Source organism: Chelonia mydas, chromosome 17, assembly GCF_015237465.2.
Source record: "Chelonia mydas isolate rCheMyd1 chromosome 17, rCheMyd1.pri.v2, whole genome shotgun sequence".
NCBI lineage: Eukaryota > Metazoa > Chordata > Testudines > Cheloniidae > Chelonia > Chelonia mydas.
Genome location: NC_051257.2, coordinates 6,343,808 through 6,369,135, shown reverse-complemented (window position 1 = coordinate 6,369,135; position 25,328 = coordinate 6,343,808). Strand labels below are relative to the sequence as shown.

General features: G+C 36.7%; 1 protein-coding gene across 11 annotated transcripts in view; it reads left to right on the top strand.

Annotated features, from left to right (window-relative positions):
- BCAS3 (BCAS3 microtubule associated cell migration factor) overlaps positions 1-25,328 on the top strand; it is a 494,723-nt gene that overhangs the window by 177,981 nt on the left and 291,414 nt on the right. For 8 of the 11 annotated variants that reach the window (XM_037880509.2, XM_037880505.2, XM_037880501.2 and 5 more), the window contains 5 exons: positions 1,355-1,505; positions 10,226-10,270; positions 18,721-18,845; positions 19,557-19,722; positions 20,940-21,040. In XM_037880509.2, coding sequence (XP_037736437.1) covers positions 1,355-1,505; positions 10,226-10,270; positions 18,721-18,845; positions 19,557-19,722; positions 20,940-21,040 — 588 coding nt within the window. The remainder of the gene's footprint in view (positions 1-1,354; positions 1,506-10,225; positions 10,271-18,720; positions 18,846-19,556; positions 19,723-20,939; positions 21,041-25,328) is intronic. The other 3 variants (XM_043531385.1, XM_037880506.2, XM_037880504.2) reach the window with 1 other exon arrangement.

Genomic DNA, 25,328 nt, shown 5'->3' with positions numbered 1-25,328 from the left:
AGAGACTATTCAATAGACTGGTTATTCATTAAAGTCCTGCCATTTCTCTTAAAACGTATTGAATAATGCGCAGACTGGATACCTAACACAAAATGCACTTTGTAATTTCATCATTTTTTTGTTTGTGTGCTTTCCTAAAACACAGAGTTCTACATACTTGGTAGAAAAACAAACACAAAACCCCAAGCTAACGGTTACATGGTATTAAAAGGAGGGTAAAGGAAGCATTGAGTGTCTTTAGGAAGATGAGACATTCATTAAGATTTTTCCGCCTTCCTTTTCCTATCTTCAATCCATCTGAAGTACCATTATAGCTTTTCAGCCTGCTTCCTGTGAGAAACTCTTTTCTTTGCTGTTATTCTTCCTTGAAAAAAGGTGGCTGCACTTCAGTCAGGATTGTATGGATTTGGCCTGGGATTTGTATAATATCTATGTAGAATGCATCAGTTGTTTAGGAACTTAATTCCCAATATGGCTTCCTTTTGATTAAGGACAAAGCCAGCATTTCACAGCATTATAGGAACACAGAAAAACAAGTTAATGATCTAAACCTTTTAATTCACAGTTGCTTGTCTATTTAAAGTACTTTTGATTCTATTATAAACAGACTGGCACCTTTTTGTTTCATTTCTTTCTTTCTTTCTTTCTTTGGTTTCTTTACATTTCTTTCCCTGTTGGCCATGAAATTTGTAGCTAGTTTCCTTTTATAACTGAAGAATGAAAGATTGTGATTGCAGAATGATACAGAAAGTAGGAAAGCATATCTAAACTAAGCATATGTCCAAAACAGATCTTCTGTCTTAGTTATTTGAAATAAGTTTAGTTTAGTGGGGGTTTCTTTCCCTTTACTAAATACTGTATTTTGGCTATTTTATTTCTCTTGTTTTGAAAGACAGTGAAGTTTGTTTCTTTCTACAATAAACTCTTGATTTTTCTGTTGTTTTAGTTTAACTTTCCTTCATTTTATTCTTTATATGTAAGTAGCCTGTATTTTTCTATCCTTTCTTCAGTGCAGCAGGTTGCTATTATAGGATGCCTTACCTTCACTCATGGACGCAGCAAAAATGTTCTTTTTCATAACTTCTCAATGTAAAGCACAGTATGAGGTACGGCGGGACAAAAGTTCCTTTCTAGAGTATTTATCTTTTCCATAGACAATTTGGATTCAAAATCTGCTTCTCTTCTCTTCTATAGTTTTAAGATGAATTCTGTAGAGATTTTTTTCTTTTTCTTCATCAGTAGAAGTCTATTCTTATTGTATATTTAAAACTGTTAATTTTATATAGTTATCAGAAATGATAAATGGGGAAAAATTTCCAGTAATAATTTTTTGAATTTTTTCCATCTCTTCAAGGTAAACTAAATAACCAGGATACTTACAATAATTTCACTAATAATAATCCTGGGAACCCACGACTCTTGCCTCTTCCAAGTTTGACTGTGGTGGTACCTCTTGCACAAATCAAACAGCCAATGACCTTAGGGACCATCACCAAACGCACAGGGTAAGTGTATCTGCATGATATTTCTTATTAACATTGTTTGTGGTTGTTCGACAAAATACTCATAGAACTAATTCATGCGGTTAGTGATGCTTTTCTGATTTATGCTTTGTGTTTCCAGTGTACATATAATTCAGTGGCACAAAACTTAGGTCGAAAGTAAGAATAACAATGACAAGTATTAAAAATACATAAAACAGATCTGTCTAAGAATTCAGAAGCGTAAATGTTTGTTTGTTTCTTTGTTTGGACAGATGGATCATTTTCTTGCAACCACTCCATGGACATATTCTACATTGACATGAGTAGACATTCTGTATAAGGAACAAGTATAAAATATGTCTTGGTTAGGGTGACCAGATGTCCCGATTTTATAGGGACAGTCCCGATTTTTGGGTCTTTTTCTAATATAGGCTCCTATTACCCTCACCTCCCCCGTCCCGATTTTTCACATTTGCTGTCTGGTCACCCTAGTCTTGATCTATATTGAATCATATACTGTGAGCTCTTGAATAGTTTCCACCTTAAATAAAACTTGTTTTAATTTTTTTTTTTAATTTCTAAATTCTTCAACCATAGTGGTAGTTGTCTGTCACATATGGAAAGGCAGCAAGCCAGGGTGATTATAGATACATATATAGAAAAATCCTATACACATAGATCTGTGTTTCTAATGTTTTCCTGACAGCATAGTTCTGTCTATGCGTACCCTATTGATTCAGGCTTTAAGTAATTTTTTTTATAAAACACATCTCATCGGAACCCTGAGAATCCTCCTCATTTTCACCAGCTTTTACACATCCCATGCACTTAGCACTAACGTAAGGAGAACTAGACAGATTTCCTTCTGATTGCATTAGTCAGGCACAGGGGTCACTCATGGGTGCTTACAAAGGAACTGTCTTTTTTCCCCTGTGTTCATACAGCACCTAGCACAGTGGAAAACTGGTCCACCACCAGGGCTCCTTGGCACTGTGGTAATTCAAACGATAATGATATGAAGACCCCCTGTTCAGTGGACTACCTCCACAGCACTCCTCACTCCAATCTCTTAACTTAGTACAGGCTAAGACTCGGGTTTGAAGCACACACATGTCTGCTGCCACATGTTGAAATTCTCCTCTCCATAGCTCTTAAAGGGCCTGTGGAATTTTTCAAAGATGTGAATGTTTGCTCCCGTGTCCTTGATCAAAATTTCCTTTTCCACTTACTGTTCTGCAGGATGCTATTCACTTGTTGATTTTCTCCATCCATCCAAGAGTCAGCTACATTTTAGTAGTTCCGTATGTACAGTGTATTATAAAGCACTTTAGGATCCTCTGGTATGAAAAGCACTACTAAATAAGTGTGCGTTGTTGTTGTTATTATTATTATTTATTATTAAATAGGACATTTAATAAGTCCTATTTAACCAGCCATATAATGCACACTTAGCAAAGACGCACAAAATAAGTTCAGGTTTCATAGATTTTAAAATTTGGGGGTATTTGCTCCTAAAATGGACAATATCAGCTGACCGTTGATATTTTGTGTACTTAAAATAGCCATTTGTCTCTGGAAAAGTCTGAAAACTTCCAGTTTCTGCTGTTCATGAATAAACTCTCTCGATAGATTTTTTTTTTTTCCCCTCCTTCCTGGAGAAGCTCAAGTCCCTGAAGGTTCGACAGTTAGAGTTTTATTTTAAAAGTTTGACTCAGTCATTCCCTTATTGACTCAGACTTTTATATGTATGAGAAACATGCTTATATGGATACCCTAGCACAACTCTCTTCCTATTCACTGCCTATTCATGGAGTTTGGGGGCTGGCAAGTAAGTACCAGCTTACCCCCCTTACTTAGTTCCCTGCTCAAAGCCACATTACCTAGATTTCACATGGGGACAGGTGAATTTCATCTTAGTGCCCTTCAATGGGAGTTTTACTTGAGTAAGCACAGAGTAAGGATTTCAGGATTGTGACCTTTATTCTGGTTAATTACTCATTCTCTGGTATGATGTCTGGGATATTTTATAAAATGTATTTATTATTATACTTTACATTAGCTCTACAGGTATGCCTGGCAAGGTCCTAAAGGTCATATAATCTAACCATCCAGTTGTGTTCCCATTGATGTGAATGGGAGTTTTGTCAGGCCTTAGTGCCGAGCAAAAGCTGAACACCTGTGATACTCCTTGACTTCAGTGGGAATTGTAAGTGCTCAGCACCTCTGATGATTTGCCCCTGAACTGTGCAGAGAATTGTAGACAGAACGTGTGGAACAACAGAGAAGCAGGAACAAGGAAAAACTGGAGTTTATTTCTTCCATGCGTACATTGCAGGTGTTTTTTGTGCAATATTATCACAGATGAGGGAGGAAAATGGAGCATGGAGATGAATGCTGGAAAGAAAGTGAGCAAGGAAGAGGAGAGGGAGGGAGGGAGACTAATGACTAGGAGGAGGGAAGGCATAGCGTGTGCATCAAAAGAGGAACAAGTCACGGGTGGGAGAAGGAGACAGAGAGGAGTTGAGCAAAAGGACTGGGAGGAGCATAAAGGTGGGAGGAGGAGGATCTGAGAATGTAGGTTTCGGCACAGATGCATAGACTCTTAAAGATGAGTATAGGGAGCTTGCACCACAGTGACTGGCCCCTTAGGAACTGAGAGCAAGAGAGATGATTGAAGGGGACAAGAAGCCAGTGGAGACGTGAGGAGGGGAATAACATGATTGTAGTGACAGAAGGGGAAGACAGTAAAAGTCAGCTTTGTGGTGGTGTTAGGCCCCACTTATTTGCTTTGCAGCAGTAATTTTTGCTGCATTTTCTGAGGCCATGTACAAGAAAAAAAATGTGATGGTGATGCCATTGAAATTTTGTATAAATAATGCAGAAATAACTAAAATTTTGCATTTTATTTCTACGGATTATTTTGTACCTATCTTAAGTGTGTAGTTCATGCTCAGATTTTTCCACATGTAAATTTCCTATTCACAAACGTTGCCCTATCCTATTATTTTGTGTAATTTTTTTTTTAATGAATTGAGCATAAAATATTCAGTGAGGCTTATGTAGGGGGAAAATGGTCATGGAAAAGACCCCAGCTATGTAAGTACAATTTTCATGAATGGGCTGATAATATTCAGCAAATCCTGTGTAAATGTGTAATACTAATCTTATGGCTGCCTTCTTTTGTTCTGTGTCCAAAATATGTGATGAAAGTACACAAAATTAACATGAAAAGCTGTATTTACAAAGCAGAGATTTAAGAGGAATGCCTAGGATCCAAGAAGCCTGGCATGCCTAAAATGGCCAAATTGAGACAGCAGCCTTAACTTAAACCTCCAGGGGGCAAAGCGTGTGTTTGACATATTTAACATCTGCCCTCATATTTCTAGAAACACATAGCAATGTAAGTCTGTACGGTGTAATATTTACACAGGACAGGGACCATCTGCCTAGCTCTAAGAAGTGTAGGAGGCATGTATTACTACAAACGGCAAAAGACAGATGTATTTACACCTACGTGGTCAGCACCTTTAAGCAGTGCTTCAAGGAAACAAGGCACTCTTTGGAAGCAGCTGCTTAACCTTGTGATTGTGCAGTGATCAGAGAAGGAGGAAGTGCTTGAAATCAGTTGGATTTTACAACTACTATACAGGGGTCATCAAAATTGATTCTTTCTGTTGCTTTTAAAAATCAGATTTTAAATCTATTATGGTACAATTCCAGAAAGAAAAAGCAAGATTAAAACAATAACAGATAATTCCTAGTTTTAGATTTGTCTGCTTTATTAGTTATTAGCATCTGAAAAGCCCCTCTTTCATTAGAACACTTAAGCATCATTTATAACTGGATTCATCAAGCAAATAGTTGTTGTTTTTGTTCTAGTTTTTCGCAGGACAACAAAATATTTTTTCATATAAAAAGATTAATCAATGCCTTTAATATTATTGATCTCAAATCTTTTCTGTTCTTTTCTTGGCAACCAGGGAGGAGTAAACTTTCAGAATGAGTCCATAGTTAGCCCCATGGGAATGAAATACAAGAATCAGGAGTTGCGTCATTACCAGGGTGACCAGATGTCCTGATTTTATAGGGACAGTCCCAATTTTTGGGTCTTTTCCTTATATAGGCTCCTATTACCGCCCACCCCCGTCCCAATTTTTCACATTTGCTGTCTGGTCACCCTAGTCATTACAGTGTTTATCACTGGAGCTTTTTTTGTCAAGTAAGCATGCAAAACTCAGAACATTTTCTGACCACTCGTTAAGCTCCTTTATTTTGAATGCAGGTTACACCCCTATTGTTAAATACCTGAGGGTGAGTTTACCAAGAAAAATGGCATCCCTTGTTTCCCATGACTGTTCTTTCTTTGGTCTCCTTCCTTTGCTTCTTCCGTCGACTTTTTCATTCCCCCACCACTTTCTCTTAAACTGTCTGTTCTCCCATCTCCATTTGGCACTTCACTCTTACCCCATTTTTTTATAAGGCTTTTGACTCGCTTTCCTGCAGTTTGTCATATCAACACTTTAACACGACAAAAGATTCCCCAAAGGGACTCTCTCCACTTTCAAGGAAGAAGGATGATCTTGTAGTTAAAGCATGGGCGTGGGGGCTGGGAGATGTAGGCTCCACCACAGATTTCCACTGTGTCTTTTGGTAAGTCACTGAACCTGTGTGTGTCAGTTTCCCCATTAATACTGACTTCCCTTGGAAAAGTGTGGTGTGGCCTAATTCATTAATTTTTTTGCAAAGAGCTTATAAATCCTAAAAGGGAGTTTTCTATATAGGAACAAATGATTTATTTCCTGAGAGAAGCAATAGAAAACTAGACAATCTGTCTGTCTGTCTTGGGACCATTAAAAAAAAGACAGCACTTGAATGAATTAATTGGAGGAAAGCTTTGTGTTTGCAATTGGCCTATTATAAGTACATCCTGTTTCAGTGGAGTGAATTGTATTTAGTTCCAGTTCATATGAATGTGGTAAAATAGATGAACTGTAATAGAGAGGAAGAAATAAATGATAAAGTAATTGCTACAAAGGAAAACTCTTGTAAATGTTTGCTCCTTTGACAGCAGCATTTATTTTAAATTTCTCAAGGGATGGTCATTTATGTTGGTATCATACTTCAGTCACAAATATAACATAGCTATACTGAAACCCCCATATGTCAATTTCTGTAGTAGTCTCTTGCCAAAACAAAGCCTCTCAGTGCTCCTTACAAGAACAGGAACAAATCTGATTTTTCCTCTCAAAGGTTTGAGTTCATATATGTGAAACTTTATCCATTTCCCCTCCTCCCACTTTTTTTTATTATATAAAATAAGGAGAGGGAAACGTAGATAAAGTCTCTGATGTTGAAATGGGCTAAGATTTTATCATTTTAATGTTTCCCATCTCCTGTACTGTTTGTTCAGAAAATCATTGATATCTGTTTGATGTATTTTGACTCAGAAGAGCTTAATTTATCCCAGGTCCGATTTAGTGATGCAAACAAAAATAAGAAGAGCAATATCATGATCCAGTTACGTAGGCAACAACAACTGAAAAAAATCAAGTATGCATTAAAACTAAATCCAAGTAAAAGCTTACAAAGACAGTGATCAGTGTGCCTGTACATTTATTGAAAACTTTCTATTTTGGTCACATTTTTCAAACATGGTTATGTATCATCTGAAGAATTACTATACTAAACTTTGGTAATAAAGAAGCAGCTCTAACTCTTCGTAATTTGTATGAAGTACTGTGATTTATCCCTCATTTTGCCCAAATGTCACAATTTCTTTATGAAATCTCAGGGAAACCTGATAGTAATGGGGGGGAGCGGTTAGGGTAAGTAGATATTGTTGAATATATTAAGATCTTGAATAATTACATATTTTTAAAAAACATGTTAAAGCAGCAAAATCAAATAAGTTTTGGATTTCTTAAAACTCATGATCAGATTGAAAACTAGGTGAAAAAATAAAAAATACTGTTTGAATCATAATCACCATCATTTAATATGTTTTCCATTGGGAGACAATTCCCAATATACTGTCTTATGTGCACTTGGCATTCGAGCCACTGCAACATAGAACTTCAGTGGCTTTTTTTTTTTTTCTGCCTTGACATTGCTGTGTTATTGTCACCCAGCATAGCCATCTGGTGCTGTCAATTCAAGGATGGGTTATCTTGTAATTTGTACATTGTCTTTTTTTATTAACAAACCAACCATGCTGTGTGAAGCAAATTGTAGAACATGTTCCGTTGCTTGTGTAAAAGATCACAGAAATGAGTTGTAAATTAAGGAAAGCAGGGAGCCGCAGAACAAAAAGGGGTTACTGCTGTGCTATCTGACATGTGTACAGACTTTGTATTGAGAATGTAAGCAATTTTTAAAAATGTTACTGCAGTTTTTCTGTGCTACAAGAAATCTAATCTGAAAATGTGCGGTTTGAGTTAAATCTGTGTTGGTCTCTTAGTTTATTCTTGAAAAAGGCAGTGGTAATTTTCATGATTTAAAAAAGATCTCATGGTAACTTGTTCAGTTTAATAATAATTTATAGAATTTTCAAACAAATACTTAATTCTTTCAGCGTCCTTGTGATCTTAGATAAGTATTATTTTCCCTGTTTTTACCAATGGAGAAACTGAGGCAGAGAGGAAAACTGATTTGCTTTAGGTAGGACTCAGCCAGGATTACAACTCAGAAATTCCCAGCTCCTAGTCTCATGATTAGACCACTAACTAATGGCTCTACAGATTTAGGCCAGGCAGATCCTTGGCTCTTGAGTATGTTGGTAATGGGTTGTGAAGAATAATGGAGAGTTCTGTTTTATGTCAGAGGTTTCTTAAGTGCAGCACCACTTCGTTAATCTGTTGATGAATCCTTGGAGTGGCTTTTGGGACAATAACTTGCTGTCTATGTTAGAAGTCAGTTCATCCAATTAAAGTCGGTTCTAGCCAGCTCTAGGCACCAGGAAAGCAAACACATGCGTGGGGCGGCACAATTCCAGGGGCGGCATTCCGGCAATCCTTATTTTCCCTTGGGCAGTTGCGCTCTTGGAGCTTGGGGTGGCAAATTTTTTGCTTGGGGTGGCAAAACCCCCAAGCCCTGGTTCTAGCACTATTCTAGAATGGCTAGGCATTTCCTGGGGGGCTGATGGTTCCACCCTAGTGGACCTTGATGCAGAACTGGCACCCGAGTAGGCAAGTGGATGAAAACAATTTAATTAAAGGAGACGTTACTATATGTGATAAAGCTGCAGAGCTTGTAATACCTTTAATTTGGTCTTTGACCTACAAAACTAAAACTTGTATTAATACGAAAACATTATAATTTATGGGTTACTTCATTGCCCTGGCAATTTTCTTGTCCTTGTTTGGATAAGTACATCTTCAGATCCCTAAGCATGCAGGTGTAACATTTTTGTTTTCTTTAACTTTACATAACTACTTTCTTTAAAAGACATCTGTGTTCAGTGGTATTGCTCTCATGTCAAATTGGTATAAATTGAAGGTGAAAACGTATAGCTACATGCCTAAAACTCCCCCTTGTGATAGCCTTTTGTTTTATTTGGGTGGCTGAAAATATTTCACTTCAGTTTCATTTAGCAATTATTTGTCCTTAACTCAAGGTATAGAAAAAGTAAGGACACATCTGCATTTAAAAAAATTGACTACAGCAATTATATGGGTAGTGCTAAATGCCCCAAAGAAGGATTATAGAAGCCCTGAGCACATAACTGGCTTTAAATTGATCATCCCCTTTTTTTCAGACTGTATACAAATGTCAGTATGATTATGGCTTATGCCAGGGTGATTTAAAACAAACAAACTGATTAAAAAATTGATGTGGTGGGGGGGTTGGTTTTAAAAACTATACTGTACATTATAGAAAATAGTTTTGAAAACTGATTTTGTGCTGTAGAAAGAATTTTAATAAGTGGCCAAACATATTAAGTTGTGCATCGGTATTAGATTTTATATCGGCTATTGCATTTAAAATTAGTGATTCTTTTCTTTGCTGCATTCCAGACTAGCTTGTAAGGAAAAAAGACTAGCATGTCATGCCACTGTTATCCATTTTAATTTCCAAGATTGTGTTTTTAAAATGGGGAAGAGGGAGGAGGGAGAACTTCCCTAAAAGATGGTGGTTCTACCTGAAGTTTGTTTATTGTAGGACTGATCTCTTCCTGGCAATTATTTTTTTCGACTCTCGTTGTCAGATTTTAAACATTTAATGACAAACACCCACACATCTGCTGCCGTTGATGCTAATTTACTTTGTTTGTCTTTATTATTAATAAATTATTAATTATTAATAATGACTTGAATATTGTTTTAAGGCCTGCAACTCTGTGTTTCCTCTGTAATGCCTCTTACAAGGCGTTGCCAGAGCATTTCAAAAAGGAAAACTATACTGTCTAACTTTTCAAAATCTGTCCATATTAAAAGTGATAGCAGCATGTGGATGCTGTATTTACAGCAGTTACTGCATGAAGAGCTTGATCCTGTAAACACTTGATTCCATGGGTAGTCACATTGATGTCAGTGGGGCTACTGACATGAGTAAGTGTTTGGATGATGTGGTCCTCATCAGCATGTTTGTTACATTAGAGTTCAGCATACCTCAGGGGCCTTGCAAACAGTTATGAAAATTATTTTATTTACCTTTATCTTAAATCTTAATAGCATGATATACACTGTAGTTGTTGATAATGAGTTTTCATCTAATTTTTGTGCATTTTTCCCCTTTACATGAAGACCTTACCTGTTTGGAGCAGGATGTTTTTCCATAAAAGCTCCTTGGTGAGTTCTGAGTTCAATCCCAGCATGCCTATAATTCATTTGGTGTACTCACTGAAAATAATTTTACATTCAAATTGTTTTTTTACTGCATGGGCTGATCCATAGGTGGAAGCACTGTATACTTAATCAGCTACTTTTAAACGATGGATAAATATTCGCCATCAAGTGTTCAAGAAACAAATATGTGCACTGTTTCTCTCATGATATTTAATATTTTAAAAATAGATATTTTAATTAATATTTGAAGTAGCCAAGATGTTAGAAAAGATTAAAAATAATTTGGTTAAGCAAAGGTGAATACAATATCTGTTCTAAAAACATAATGCCTCTCTCTCTCTCTCTCTTTAACTAACACACACACACACACACACACACACACACACACACACACACACACGTCGTGTCTAAACACTTTCCTTGCTTATGGACAGAAGACACCAGCTACTACAGGTTTCTCTGCAGTAAGTCAATTTAGGTAGTAATAAAATATTATACCAAGCGAAATGAAATAACAATGTAATAATGACTAACCATGTCCCACTCAGGAAACCACTTTAAATGATGAAACATTTTAAAGAACACTAAATAAACAGACATTCAGAAGTTCTTCTCACTATGTCAAAAGACATGTTGTTTCTTAATAGTCGGCACATTTTTGTAATAAAAACAATACATTGTTTTAAATATTTAACATTGCAGATTATTGCCACAACCAGCTCCAAAAATACTGTACGGGCATGGAAGCATTAAAAATAATCATAAGAAGTTATTCTGTGCACGAGACTGGTGCAGCCTGACTCGCAGTATTGTGTACACTCCTAGTTACCTTATTATAAAAAGAGTATGATCAGGTGGGTACAGATTTAGATAACTAGAATGAAAGGGGGCTGTGAGGATTTTAGGCAGAAGATTTCAAGAGCTATTGGGGAGTACGTACTGTAAGTGTGTAGTGATTTAAATATGCAGCTCTCATTACCACGAATGGGAATTGTTCACATACAGCCCTGTTACATCCAGATCAGAATATTATCCCTCAATCTATATTCTGTGAAAAAATGGGGCTTAAGAGCCTCATGGTCTACAGCATTCTTAAGAGAATAGAAAGGATAGATACTGAAAGGGATATTTGGACAAGCTCAAATACAAGAACAGTGGGGCACCAGTTTCTATTAAATAAAGGCTAAGAACAAAAGAAAATAACATGGAATTTCCTTATAGTGGGGATAGTTACTATGTGAGGGTTATACTAGTGTCTATTCTGTAGCATCAAAATAGTTTTAAAAATATAAATGAATTATGAAAGCATTTGTGCTGCAGATATTACAAGAAATAATAACTCAAAGTAATGAAGAGTTCCAGATAGGCCCTTTTGGGGTAAGATAACCTGTGTTTTTGCATCCATACTGAAATTGTCTTCCTAAAATTCATTTGTAAATGTAGTTTTCCATGTAGTTGAGCATTCCATCTGATACTTTTTCCCTAATAACTATACAGGCATCAGACAAAAAGTTTTGAATGTGGATTATCTAATAAATGGATGCATCAGTAGCCTAGATTCATAAAGCAGGCTCCCCTAGCTTTAACAAAGACAGCCATGGACACTTGTCAACCAGAAATGATTTTAGAGTGAAACAAGATTAAAAGACCTAGATTAAAGAGAGGAATACATGAAATATAATAGACTTTAAAATCATTGCTTGTCTTTTACAAGACTCTTTTGTGGTCTGTTTGATGCCAGTGTTGGCGCACAAGAAAATAGTCTTTACTTGCCTACACAGACATTGGGACAAAAATATACACTTGGGGGCAGGGAATGAAAAAGATGTAGGGCATGTTGTTTCCATTAAAATCTTAATGAGACTTCAAATTATGTCGGCAAAATGAGCAAAGATTTGACAGTTTATTGTCTGTTGAATTTAAGGGCCTGTAAATGTTTTGTGGGTAGTTTTTCTTTGCTCCATGGAATGGAAACTGGGATCATGTCTTTATTTACTTGATTTTAGGCAAAACACTATAAACTAATTTATGTACAACATTTATAATTTAAAATCATCATGGTTATTCTTGAGAGAGAGAGACAATTTTTGAGTATTCTTGCAAATGTAACTGTAAATTTCATGCAGTATTTTCCTGCCGGTACTTTGAAAGACATTATTTACCAGTTTGTTTACTAATTTATTGTTGTTATATCTTTTTCCTTCAAAATTAAAATACATTAACATTTTAGAGGTTTCAGTTGTTCACCAGTTTGTAGGTTACAGATAATAATTGTCAGTTGCTGTCTTTGTTAATGCAACAAACATGAAAACTTATATTCTTTGGTAACATAATTCTAAACAGGTAGAATGAGACTAATTAACCCAAATACAGTGTAAATTGTAGATCAGTTCTATTATATCATATGTATGTAAATTATCTCTTTTACCTAATTAGTAGATTTTAATCTCCTAGATTGAAGCTAAAAATATACAATAATGCAATATAAATGTCTTAACTTTTTTTACTTTTTAAGATGAATTTTAAAAGAATTTCATTTATGAAACCACAATTTTAAGACTCATATTTAAAAGGGTAAAATTTATTTTTCAGACAGATGTAGCTTTTTGAGAAACCCTGTATGCCTGTTTTTGGTACTGTATAATTGTCTGCTTAGATAAAAAATATTTTATTACTTATAATCCACCTTAAATCTCACTCAGCGAAACAAAATAGAAAATCAGAATGTTTAAATCACTGCTATGATCCTTTTATAAACGCTTTTACTGTGATGCAACAAAAAAGACATTTGTAGAAGTTAAGCGTAAGGATTTGTTACAACAATCAGCAATTATCTTTAATTTCTAAAATAATCATTTTTCATGTTATACTGTTGGTATGAAGAAAGCCTACATTTTATTTCTCAAAGTCTCTTCTTTGCAAGATCTGGGAAGTGGGGCCTTTCTCTTGTTTATCAACTGCTTGCTCTTTTAAGTCCTTTTCTAGTAGCAATTGCTCTTCTTATTTTTCCCAGGATATGAACAAACTTTACCTGCGTTTCAGTAAGATATAGGTTGTCAGTCAGGAACACCCAGATTCAGGAAAGCTTTACTGTTTGAAGTCAGCACCTTGTCTGGCTATTCCGAAAGAAGGACCAGAGACATTTGACATGGGTTTAATCAGGCCGCAACTTTATTATTAGATGTCTGGGACTACCCAGCAGATAAAAATGTACAGTGCAAGTACACCCATGTTTATTCCATAATTACCTGGGGGGCTTTTACCAGCTCCCCCTCTTTTTTCCTCCAGGTCTCTCCATCTTAAAGGTGCAGGGCGGTCACTAATGTGTGTTTAACTTTAAATTGAAGTCAATGGGACTTAAGTACTGTCCTGAATAGAGCGAGATTTAAGTGTGTGCTTAACTGCTCCCCTGAATCAGGACCTAAATGTAAGGGGAAATTAAATATTTATTGTGCAGCTTTGATACTACTCAAAAAGTAGGGTGCTTGATTCTTTTTAACATTTTAACTGGTGAACTCGTGAACATTTTTAATTTTAATCTTCTACTAAGTCTAATAAGAAATTATTTAAGGCGCTATGTCCTAGTGGTTAACACATTGGACTGGGGACAGGAATTCCTGTGTTCTGTACCCAGCTAGGTCACTGTTTCAGAAAAAAATTGCTGGCATTCCTTTGATTCTCTGTAGGACGAATTTGGCTTTTAATAGATTTGCTGCGGTTTTCAATTGGAGTAAGAGTAGGCCCAGTGCTTGTAGAGCACTCAAAGATGTGGTATATATAGGGCCCTGTCTTGCACTACTAATTCAGACAAAACTTGCATTAGAGTTGAAGCAGGGTGAAGCCCAGAGTGCTAAATGTTTTATTATTGTTGTGCTAAATTGTGCTCCTGAGATTCACATGCAGAGGGGATCCTATTCACGTACATCTCCCTCCCATGCATAAAGGCAGTGTCTTCCCTCAGACCCTGAGGCCAGACCTAAGAAGGGATTTGTGTGGTAAGAGGTGCAGGTGGAGGACATGTATTATCTCACTCGCGCCCACCTCCATACCCCTACTCTTGCTTGCTGCAGAGCTCAAGGTGAAAATAAAAAGTATCCAGAGTCAGTACTCCATTTCCATAGGGTGTTATGCCATGCTGCTGCTGGCTGCCAGAGCGGCTCCATTTGAGCCAGAGCGTGGTGAAGTGGTGCGGGGGGCCCAGGACCAGTGTAGATGAAGGTAGATGGCCCTGGTCTCTTGTAGATCCCTGGGATCTGTTGGGTTTGTGAGTTGGGCCTATCGCCTGTTCATTTGGAGGGGCAGGTGAGAATACTCCCCAGCACCACTAATGAAATAATTAGGAAGAAGTCTCCATCAGAGAGAACCTCTAAGAGATGTCCTCCACTTATTTGTCCTTTCCTGCAGATTGTCCCACAGGAGGGGGTTATGGGTCCCATTGTTATTTGTTGTGTCTTTTCACCTTGCTGGTCCATGTACAGTAGTTCAAAGTGACCCAGACCTAGAAAAATAGGATCTTTGATCTTTTTAGTATCTGCTAAATATAGTGCTATCATCTGTCAAGGTGACACATTGAAAATAAGGACAATGTATATTTTATACCATTAGTTTCCCATCTTGTTTTATAAACGGATTGATTCTTTTTTTAGCTTTATCTTGTTGCATCATATCCCTTGTAATAAAAATTATGGTTTAATGTGTTGAAAGTTATTACACTTCAAATATTCATTTAAATTTATTTTTTTTTAAGTGAGGCCAATTGGCTTATAATTTCAGTACTGAAAGAAATTTATGAGGTGTCGACAGGTTAAGGGGGAGTAAAGAGCAGGAGTTCACAGTAGAAACAAGTTAGTCACCACCTATCGTCACCATTCTTGTTTTGTTATCATTTATGAAGCTTGAAAAGTTGATCACGTACACATAATAATTAGGATTTATAGTTTCCAAGAAGATGTTAAAAAATTCACAATTACATGAATATATATTTCTTTAACAGTTTTACCACATATATCAGTTTGGAAAACCACAGGACTCTAGAAGTCCTTTAAGGGAAAGTAGTTTGGGAATGTAGTAAAGATAACTCTCTGGTAAATTAAGACTGGGGTAACATTAAAGATTCCGGTGTTATAAAACTTTCCAGTATGGATTTGTTGACATCATTATAATTTTTTCAGAGATATGTCTAAACCAAATATGATACAGGTTTTTTTTAACTACTAAGTTTAACCACATGAGAATCATGTTTTACAAGGTCTCCACTTTCTGTCTACAAAACATCATTCTTGAACAGAAAATGTTTTGCCACTGAAAAGCAACACTTAAATGCATGCCTTGAAAGATGTATGTTGTAAAGATATGGTGTAAATATAATGTAGTTTGTATCATTTCCTTTAAATGTGCTTATATTTGTTTTTGGACAAGCATAATTCTTTGGCAGTTGGGGTGGAAAAAGCCCCTATAGAGGTTTTCATTTTTTATGATTAGAAGACCAGTTACTGTAAATTCATAAAACTCTGTTGAAGCCAATTAAGTTATTCCAAGAGCTACACCAATGTAACTGAGAGCAGAATTTGGCCCAGAGTATATTTTCCTCTTTTCCTGTCTTTTCATGTATATTTTCCCCCAAAAAATATTTTTGTTGTTCTCAGATTTTACTATGAAAATATTCACAATTATCTGCAAAACTGATGACAGGAAGAAATTAATACATCTCAATCGTACTCGCACTCAATTTTTGCTTCATATGCAACCAGTCATATGCAAGTTACTGTCATACCAGACTCTCCTGTTTCTATATGAAATACAATCACTTATTGATTTGAGGTGTATTTCAATAAATAGCAATATTCATATATGCATACATTTAAGCTTCCACTTCCATTTCTGCAGGGGACACTAATCGTGTTAATAATCTATTGATACCTTTTCATTGGAAGTTAAGGAACTAAAAAGTAGTGATTGATACATTGTTTGTTATAGAAATGGTAGAAAATCTTGCTTTTATAAGCTATTTTTTTAAAAAAGTATAATAAAATCTAGCAAACACTTTAATATTTCAATGCCAGTTCTAATATTTTAATGTAGATTGTAATAGTTCCTTTGGAAACAAGGCAGTTTAACGATCTATAGCTGGGAACTTTTTAGAACACAGACTTTTGACCCAGTAGTCTGTAATTAGAGTTGTAATAGTCTGATATATCAAGTGCTAAATGGTAGATCAATATTAGGGTTATTGATACAATACATTGTAATTGCTCTTTTGGGGCATTCTGGTCTCTCACATATGCAAGAGAGCTAGGGGCCTGATCAGAAGCCCACAGAAGTCCCTTGGAGTCTTTCCAATGACTTTTGTGGCTTTGGCGCAGGCCCTAAGTCAGTGCAATGAAGAGTTTTCTGAGAAGTTTTTCAAAACAAAACTTTCTCCTATGTGACCACAGACTCATTGCGTGTGTGACCTGCAGCAAGCAGCTTAACCTCTCTGTGCCTCAGTTGACCCACCTGTAAAACCGGCATAATACAATCTCCCAGGGGTGCTGGGAGGCTATATTACTGTTGTCTATAAAGTCCTTTGAAATCTTTGCCTGAAAATGCAGTATAATTGCAAACTATTAATCTTTTCTCTCAATCTTAAAAATTACAAAGCCGATTTCCCGCAATATGTTCTACAAAAATATTCACTCCTTGGATGAGTTCTTGTTGAAGGCACTTCTTCCCTCCCCACATCCGCCCCTCCCTCCCCTGCTGAATTTTAAATGCTTGGAAATAATGGCATGACACGCTCCAGGGACACTACTTCATTTCCCATCACACTGCAGCTTCATTCCAGCTTCACTGTGCACCCCGGAAGGGCTGGAAGGGCTTGATCCTTTTCTATTGATGTCAGTGAGCATTTTGCTATTGACTTAAAGGGGAGCAGGATCAAGTTTTAAACAAGACTACTGGAGATATAGGAGGATGAGAATGCCTGTGGGACGGCAGAACCTATTCATGAAGGGGCAGAGAAGGCCGTTTGAAGCCCAGCTCAAGAAATCCTTCCTGTTATATTTGCTTTTGCTTATCGTAACTTGATTTCTTAATTATGTTGATTAAAAATTTGCTTCTGTTGAAATAAATCCTTGCTGGCTACTGCTGGTTCATTTCTGCTGAGCCACATCACCCACTTATAAGTGGTTAATAATAATAAAAAAAATTCTGACTAATATGAACAACGCAAGTACCTTTATAATTATACACCAGATTAGGGTTGTTTTATTATCCATTGTTTTTCTGTTTGGTTTTCTGCCACTTGAGCCCATGATAATGCAATAAAAATAGGGTCTTGCTTATACCTATGGGCTTGAAGATCACATCATGCAAAAATTAAGTGGAATGAGAACAGGGAATATGATAAATTCAAAGCTCACGGGAAGGATGGTGTTTTATGGCTCAGCAAAGGGGGGAAGGTGGCAGTCCAAAGGAGTCTGAGAGAAACAGAAGAAGAGAGAGGGGTGGAACAGACAGATGAGGGAGAAGGGAGGCTGAGACTGCGGTAAAGGGAAAATTGCATCTCAGGCAGCCCTTTTATTTTGTGGTTAAATTAACTGAGGAAATGAACATTGCTCCGAAAATGATTCTGAATGCATGTAAAACCGAACATAATCCTCCAGTGTTGGGGTCTTAATTAATCTCCAGATTCCTGGTTTAGATTGGCCTTTGATCAATTTCACCCAGGCAAAATGATAAAAGCACATGTTTTTTAAAGGACACAAGAAGGAAACAGGTTGAATGGTATCCTCGCTGAACCTAATTACATACCATTGGATCTGCTACATGCACTCTATAGTGTCCTAGAGGACAGCATTTCTTAATTTCATTCTATGCCGTAGTGTTTTTTACATAGCATTATTATTGTACATGTTGTCTCCATTGCCTTGTATCCGCTGCATGTTCCTTCTTCTCGCCTCCCTGCCCCCATCCCATTACTCCCACAGCAGAATTGAAACCAAACATAGATAAATCTGCACTGCAGAACATGTTAGGATTGTTTGTAAGTGTCTCCTCTTTAAAAATGCAAGAAAATGGCAACCAACTAAAGTGATTGACCCAGAATCTAGACTTTCTTTCCCCAGAGACTCAATAATAAGATGTGTAAAAATGTTTGCATTCAATCTGGAAGTTGTTCCTGATGATTGCAGATCTGCAATTCTGAGTCTTTTAAACAACTTAAACAATTCTGCATTATTAGACAGTCCTGTTCTTAAAGCTCAGCAGTTAAGGAACACTTGGGGCATGATTTTCAGAAACTGTGAGCACTCACAATTCCAGTTGAAACTAGTGGCAGCTGGAAGCGCTCAGTAATTCTGAAAATCAGGGCCTTGGGACTTGGAATGAAAGTTGAGTGAGAGACCTCTTGGATCACTAGTAAATGTAACTTTGAGAATTACCTTGTGTTAATTTTACTTTGTTTTTATTTTAAGCAAAACCAAACCAGCTCCACAGATTTCACCTAGTAAATCTGTGGGAGGAGAGTTTTGTGTTGCTGCAGTCTTCGGCTCGTCAAGATCCTGGTTTGCAAACAATCCGGGTCTAAAAAGAGAAAAAGGTTTGTTCGTTAGAAAATAATTAGGTTTTCTCTTTTGTATTTATCTTGGTTTTGGTTTGTTATCTCATTTTAAAATAGCTCCTGACCAAATACTGGGTATCTGTTCTTTTTACTTATTAATTATCTTTGCACCTGTGTATGGTGTCTGTCAAACTTCTGGAAGTCATTGGAAACTGAGGGCATCAGGAGTATGCCATTACGATACAGGACCAAGAAAATAAAAATTGCAAAATAAGTCAATGACTTTATATAATAAAGTAATGACCACAAAGTCACTTGTGATCTTATGCTGTTCAGAGACGCCTCTGGTGTGCTACTCAGGAGTGGCCCTGCAGCCATTTTGGAAGCTGTTCCATAATTCTAGGGTGAAGTACCTGTCTGAAGTAGCCACCTAAACATAGATTTGGTAATATGTGACTACCCAAACATGGCCCATTCCTAGGAGGCAGTCAGGGAATCTGCCCCATTTCGTTGCCATATATGGTAATTGGGCCTTTGTGAATGTCAGAGAAGAATGCTCTGTGCTTTACTTCCCCATACCTCTCCAGAATCTCCCCTCATGATGTTAATTTGACCAGGTCAACCACGAGCATTTATGAAAAGGGCAAATACATTTTTAAAATTTAGGAAAGCCACTGCTATTGTAGATATTTTCTGTTTCTGCTATTCTGTTGTAATAATAGCTGTTTTCTCTGTTTTCTTGCCCCATAGATCAATCAAAACAGTTTGTGGTGGAATCACTGTATATTATAAGTTGTTATGGTACCCTGGTAGAACACGTATTGGAACCACGTCCACTCAGCACTGCTCCGAAGATCAGTGATGACACTCCTTTGGAAATGGTGACCTGTCCGAGAGCCAGCTGGACATTGGTTAGGTAGCTCATCCCTTTGCATTGTTCTTCTCTTTGTCCTTATTCAACACGTGCTGAGCCCATTTTAGGAAGGGGGTGAATGACCTCAGCCTGTATTGACTTCAGTGGGAATTGAGGGTGCTCAACTTCATCCAGCACACCAAGCAGAATTGAACACTTGATAAGGACCAAATCCAGATCTTTCAGAAGTCAGTAGCAAAACCTTTTATGACTCCAATCAGATCGGAATTTGGTCCTATATTTTTAATAAACAAAGCATGAAATTCTACCACTCCATCTAGACACACAGTCAATCTACACAAGTTTAGAGTTAACTGTTGAATGGTGTAGAAGTCAATGCTAATTTCCTTTTAAAATAATCAAATATAATTTAGCTTCTTTTTATTACTAAGACTAGAAACAGTTAATTATTCTAGCAGTGAAAATATAGTATTGAAGTTCTGTACTGAGATGTATGACTGGAGTGTGCAACATACAGCAAGAAGCTAGGCAAGACTTCCTGTAAGTAGTTGAACGTAGAATCTTATCAATCATAGTTGAAGAAATTAGTCCTGACTTGTGGAATAAAACAAACAGAAATTGATGAGAAAATATTGTCAGTGCTTTTGACATTTTAAAATATTTTCCCATTGATTTTTGTAGGCTCCGATATTCTTTAGTACTACTCATTCCTGGACTGGATTAATCAATATTTGATTTACCAAGCTATTTAGGAGTGGCCAGCCCTAATTAAAATTACAACACGGTCTTCTAGACTATTATTGTTGAAATGAGCAGGTTGTAATGGAATTGCAAATTCTAATTGGATCAATAGTCAATAACTTTACACAGCTCTGTTTTCACAGTTTTGTAGCTGCTTGATTTCCTTATAGAACAGTAGAAACTGTAGTATAAGGAAACACAGATGTTCCCCAGGTTCTGTTGTGTGTTAATATTAAACAGTGCTAGCATGACACAGAGTTGTTCTAACATGCATTCACCAACATGTTCTAAACTGTCTTGATCCCTTTTTGTGTTCAGTATATAGTACTGTCCACAACAACGTGTCTGCACCTCACAGTCTGTGTGAGTTGGTCACACTTTTCAACTGACTGCTGTGTATTTCAGTGCTTGAACAAGCTAATTTAAATAATTATAAACATTGTACAAGCTTGTGATGACACAGACACTGATTTACATTCTCTGTATTAGCTTAAATATTAATATTCTTGTGTCCGCAGAACTCCTCAGTGGAATGAACTGCAACCACCATTTAATGCAAACCATCCATTGCTTCTAGCTGCAGATGCAGTGCAGTATTATCAATATCTGCTCGCTGGCTGTAAGTAGCTTAGCACTTTTCGTACATGCAAGTTTAATGTGAAATGGTGACTTTCTAAAACAGTTTCTTAACTTACATTCTTGAGACAAGATAGCATTGTTATCAACAAGCCTTTTTTTTTTTTTTAAATCCAGTGTGCAAATACTAGTAACTGGGGAATGTTTATTCTGTAAGGCCATGGATGTGGAACGAATGATGATTTAGACACTTCTCAACATGAAAAATTCAATCAAATAGAATTTTAGAAGTGTAGCATCATGCTGGAATTTATGTAGTTAAAGTTGTGTCAGATGTCTCAACATTTCCATTACAAGCTCCTATTCTCATGAAAATAGCCATTTGTAGCTCAACCAGAAAAATTTGCTACAGGTTAAAAATATGCCATTAAAAATAGGGCTGTCAATTATTAGCAGTTAACTTAAGCGATTAATGTAAAACAAATGAACTAGATTTTTTTAAAAAGTTGCGAGTAATCACAGTTTTAATCACACTGTTAAACAAGTATAGAATGCCAATTTAAATTTATTATATTTTTGGATGCTTTTCTACGTTTTCAAATATATTGATTTCAGTTACAACACAGAATGCTAAGTGTACAGGGCTCACTTTATATTATTATTTTTGATTACAAATATTTGCACTGTAAAAAAAATAAAAGAAATAGTACTCTTCAGTTCACCTCATACAAGTATTGTAGTGCAGTCTCTTGTTCTACATTTGTAAGTTGCACTTTCATAATATATTTTTTCCACATAACTGCACTCAAAAACAAAATAATGCAAAACTTTCAAGCATACAAGTCCACTCAGTCCTACTTCTGGTTCAGCCAATCACTAATACAAACATGTTTGTTTACATTTACGGGAGATCATGCTGCCCACTTCTTATTTACATCACCTGAAAGTGAGAATAAGCGTTCACATGGCACCATTGTAGCCGGTCTTGCAAGGTACATCTAAACATGATAGGGCATCTCCTAAATGCTTTCTTGAGTTGCCCCATTGTGTCTAAATGCAGGAGAATATGTAGTGTATCTCATCTTTCATTGTGAATTGTTTTCTCTGAGTGTTCTGTTTTACCATGTGACAACCTTTATTTACTGGTTTGTTTCTTTGGGTGGGTCCAGAGGAGGAATTGGGGAGTGGACCTCTGGAGTTCTGGTAGCTTAGAACTGAAGGAAGCAGTTCTGTGGAAGGAATTTGCCAGGAAGGTACAGTTTACTTCAGTATGGGATCTCTAGCGGAGTTTTCACACAACCAAATGTACTCAGAGTGATAGAGTATTAGGTAGGGTTTCATGTAGACTCGAATCCAGACAATAAGAGAGAGCTTCGTACATCCCAGAGATGAGTGCAAGCCAGAGAGAATACACGTCGTCTCCTAAGATCTTCAGGCTCCTACAGCCTCTTTCTTTCTCTTGCTTGTATTTACTTTCTCTCATGAGTCGGGTGCTTGCTGACAACTCAGCTTGTCGACATTCTTCCCACTCCCCTGGAATTCCTGATTGCTGGGCTATTTGTAGCCCAAATCTCAAGCGGCTGCTTCCCTCTAGAATCTTGGCAGCATTTCCAGAGATGTCTGGCTACCTGCTACAAACTGTGTGAGATCCATGACCTCATCACAGGGAGCAAACATATATTGCATTGTACATTCAGTAACATTACATGCATTTTCTTTTCCTTAGTATAATACAAAATGGGAAGATTATTATGGGAAAACAGAGAGTCTCTATTTTCTCAATTGGGTAGCTGAGATTGAAATGATAAAATAATCATCTTGAAGTTATATGAAGAAGAAACTCTGCATAGGTAAAGATGCTCCTGGGGAAACTAGACCCTCTGCTTAAATGACAGTGCAAACAGTGCCAGCATATTGAAGCAATTAAAAATGTAAAATGTGGATATCTGGGTCAAAAGATTATAAGTCTGAAACATGACTGGTAAAAGCAACATCAGCGCCAAATTAGGGATATTACATCTACCTGTCCTCCTGTTGCATGCTTTGTGCATAATATTGGAGAGGATTACTTTGGTTGAGAGAATATTCAGAAGGCCTAGTTAAATTTTTTGTTTTAATTCTGCATACCTTTTGTTCTGTAGTTTATACTGTATTTTCTAGATGCAATATCCTTTCATATTTAAGATGAACGTGTTTTAGCTCTGATAGTTCAAAATGTTATTCACTCATAAGGGATGTGTTTTCTGAGGTCCAGTCTTAAAAACCCAGTCGAGAATTATGATTGTGAAATTTTCATTTGTTTCATTTGAATGTGTGAATCGAGTGACATAGACCGTGAATACAATTGGGAGATTATAATTCGGGTCAGAAAACAGTGATGTAAGTGGAAATAGTAAGGAAATTGTCCATCCTGGGAAGGAGAGTGGGAGAGGAGATGTAGAGCTACCTCATAATCCACAAACCCAAAAATATGGTGCAGACTGGTAAACAAAATTCTACCTTTGTTCCACAGAAAAACCCTCCTGAGAGTCTTTTTTTTTTTTTTTTTTTTTTTACACCTTAGTGGCTGATAAACACAGACATTAACTTTTAACCTCCCTTTCTTACAGGTATAGTGCCTTTCTATTTAATATCAAATGTGCTGTTTTGTTGGGGGTCAGCAAAAGTCCTGTACACTGTTTAAGTCCTAGTTAAGCCTTCAAAATAGGGCTTACATGGGATTTACACAGTGCACAGGTTTTGTGCTTGCTCCCGATAGGAGTGAATTCCATCTTAATTAAGGAAGAATTATGAATGTTTTTATTACATCAGTTTGTAATTCTGCTACATGACAGTCACTAGGGAAGTATAGAGATTGTATTGTTAAATTCTGTATCTAATTTATGTGTGAAAACTGAAAAAGTACAGACGATAATCAAATATTTTTACAACACAGGCAGTAAAGTGGATGCATTAATCCAATCCAGTGTTTTGATAGCAGACCCACTGCAGTGTATAGTCTATTTGCAGCAGACATCTTTGGAATTATCTGGTGAAGGTTGCTATGGAAAGGATGACCAAGTTGTAAATTAGTACTGCTTTTGCAAGAGCAGAGAACAATATAAAACCTTTCACCACCCAGAGAAATTACACTGAAAATGATTTCATAGTAGAGAGAAAATGCTAATGAACACAGAATATGAATTTGAGGTTTGTAAGAACAGAGAGGCTTGATTTAGTCTATTTTATGGACTGAAGGGAAAATGGTTAATTTAAACAAGTTTTATTTGGAATAAAAAGCTCTGGACAGAATAGATTCATTGCCCCAATTCCCATAAACAATTTGGCAATAGCAAATTTCAGACTAGTACTTACAAACTGCTACTTAGGTGGTTAGATTTGATCACCTTTCTTTGGTCAGCATTCCCTTTGGAAGACATTGTTCATATATATCTTTGTGGGAACTCCATTAGACAAATTACTGGTATATGTTGTGCTTCATGAAAGCAAAGGAAAACACCGAGAAATAGGGCAAAACCGTACAACAATGAATGCATTAATCTTCTCTCCTCCATAATAGCTTCTGTAATACACAAACAGGCATCTTGCTGGCATTTGGCAATGTGTTATTTTCAAATAAAAGTACATGCGTTCTGATTTGTTTGAGTTTGAGGGATTCTTGTGAGGGTGCATGTTGGTTATGCACTATTTAGGATATTAAAGATTAGAGAGGTCAACATTTTAAAATATAAGTGTCTGAAGTTAGGCTCCGAGGTAAATATTCATGGGTGCCAAGTACCCATAGCTTGAACTGAGGTCAACAAGAGCTCTCGCTATTCATCACCACTGACAATCAGGCCACTTATTTGGGTAACTAAATCTGGAGTTGTGTTCCTAGCTCTAGGTAATGTGTTTGTACTTTTTGTCCATAGCCTCCAATAGTTCACAGTGCAGAGTAACTGGTTAGTTTCATAACACAGGGTGAGATAATTGCTTATGCACAGTATGCTCATGCTGCTGATGGTTTGTTACAGTTTTGATACCCTGAAATCTACTTCTTATGCATCCTCTTCTGGTGTTGTCATTGCACATCTTTTTGGCAATAGGACCAAGAAAGAAGCTTCATGTGCCGAAGTGAGGAAAAATAAATGTGAGTGCCCCAAAGAAGTAATGTAGGTGGTCATTAAAATACTCCACTTGCTTTGATGGAATTAATATTTGGAAGAAAGTGTCTCATCTCTTCCCCATTCTTATGAGCAGGACATGGGATGCTGTCTCGTATTTTGCCTCTTTCCGGGAATACATATTCTCTTGTACTGTTAATAATGAATATGCCCGTATCAGGGAAAAAG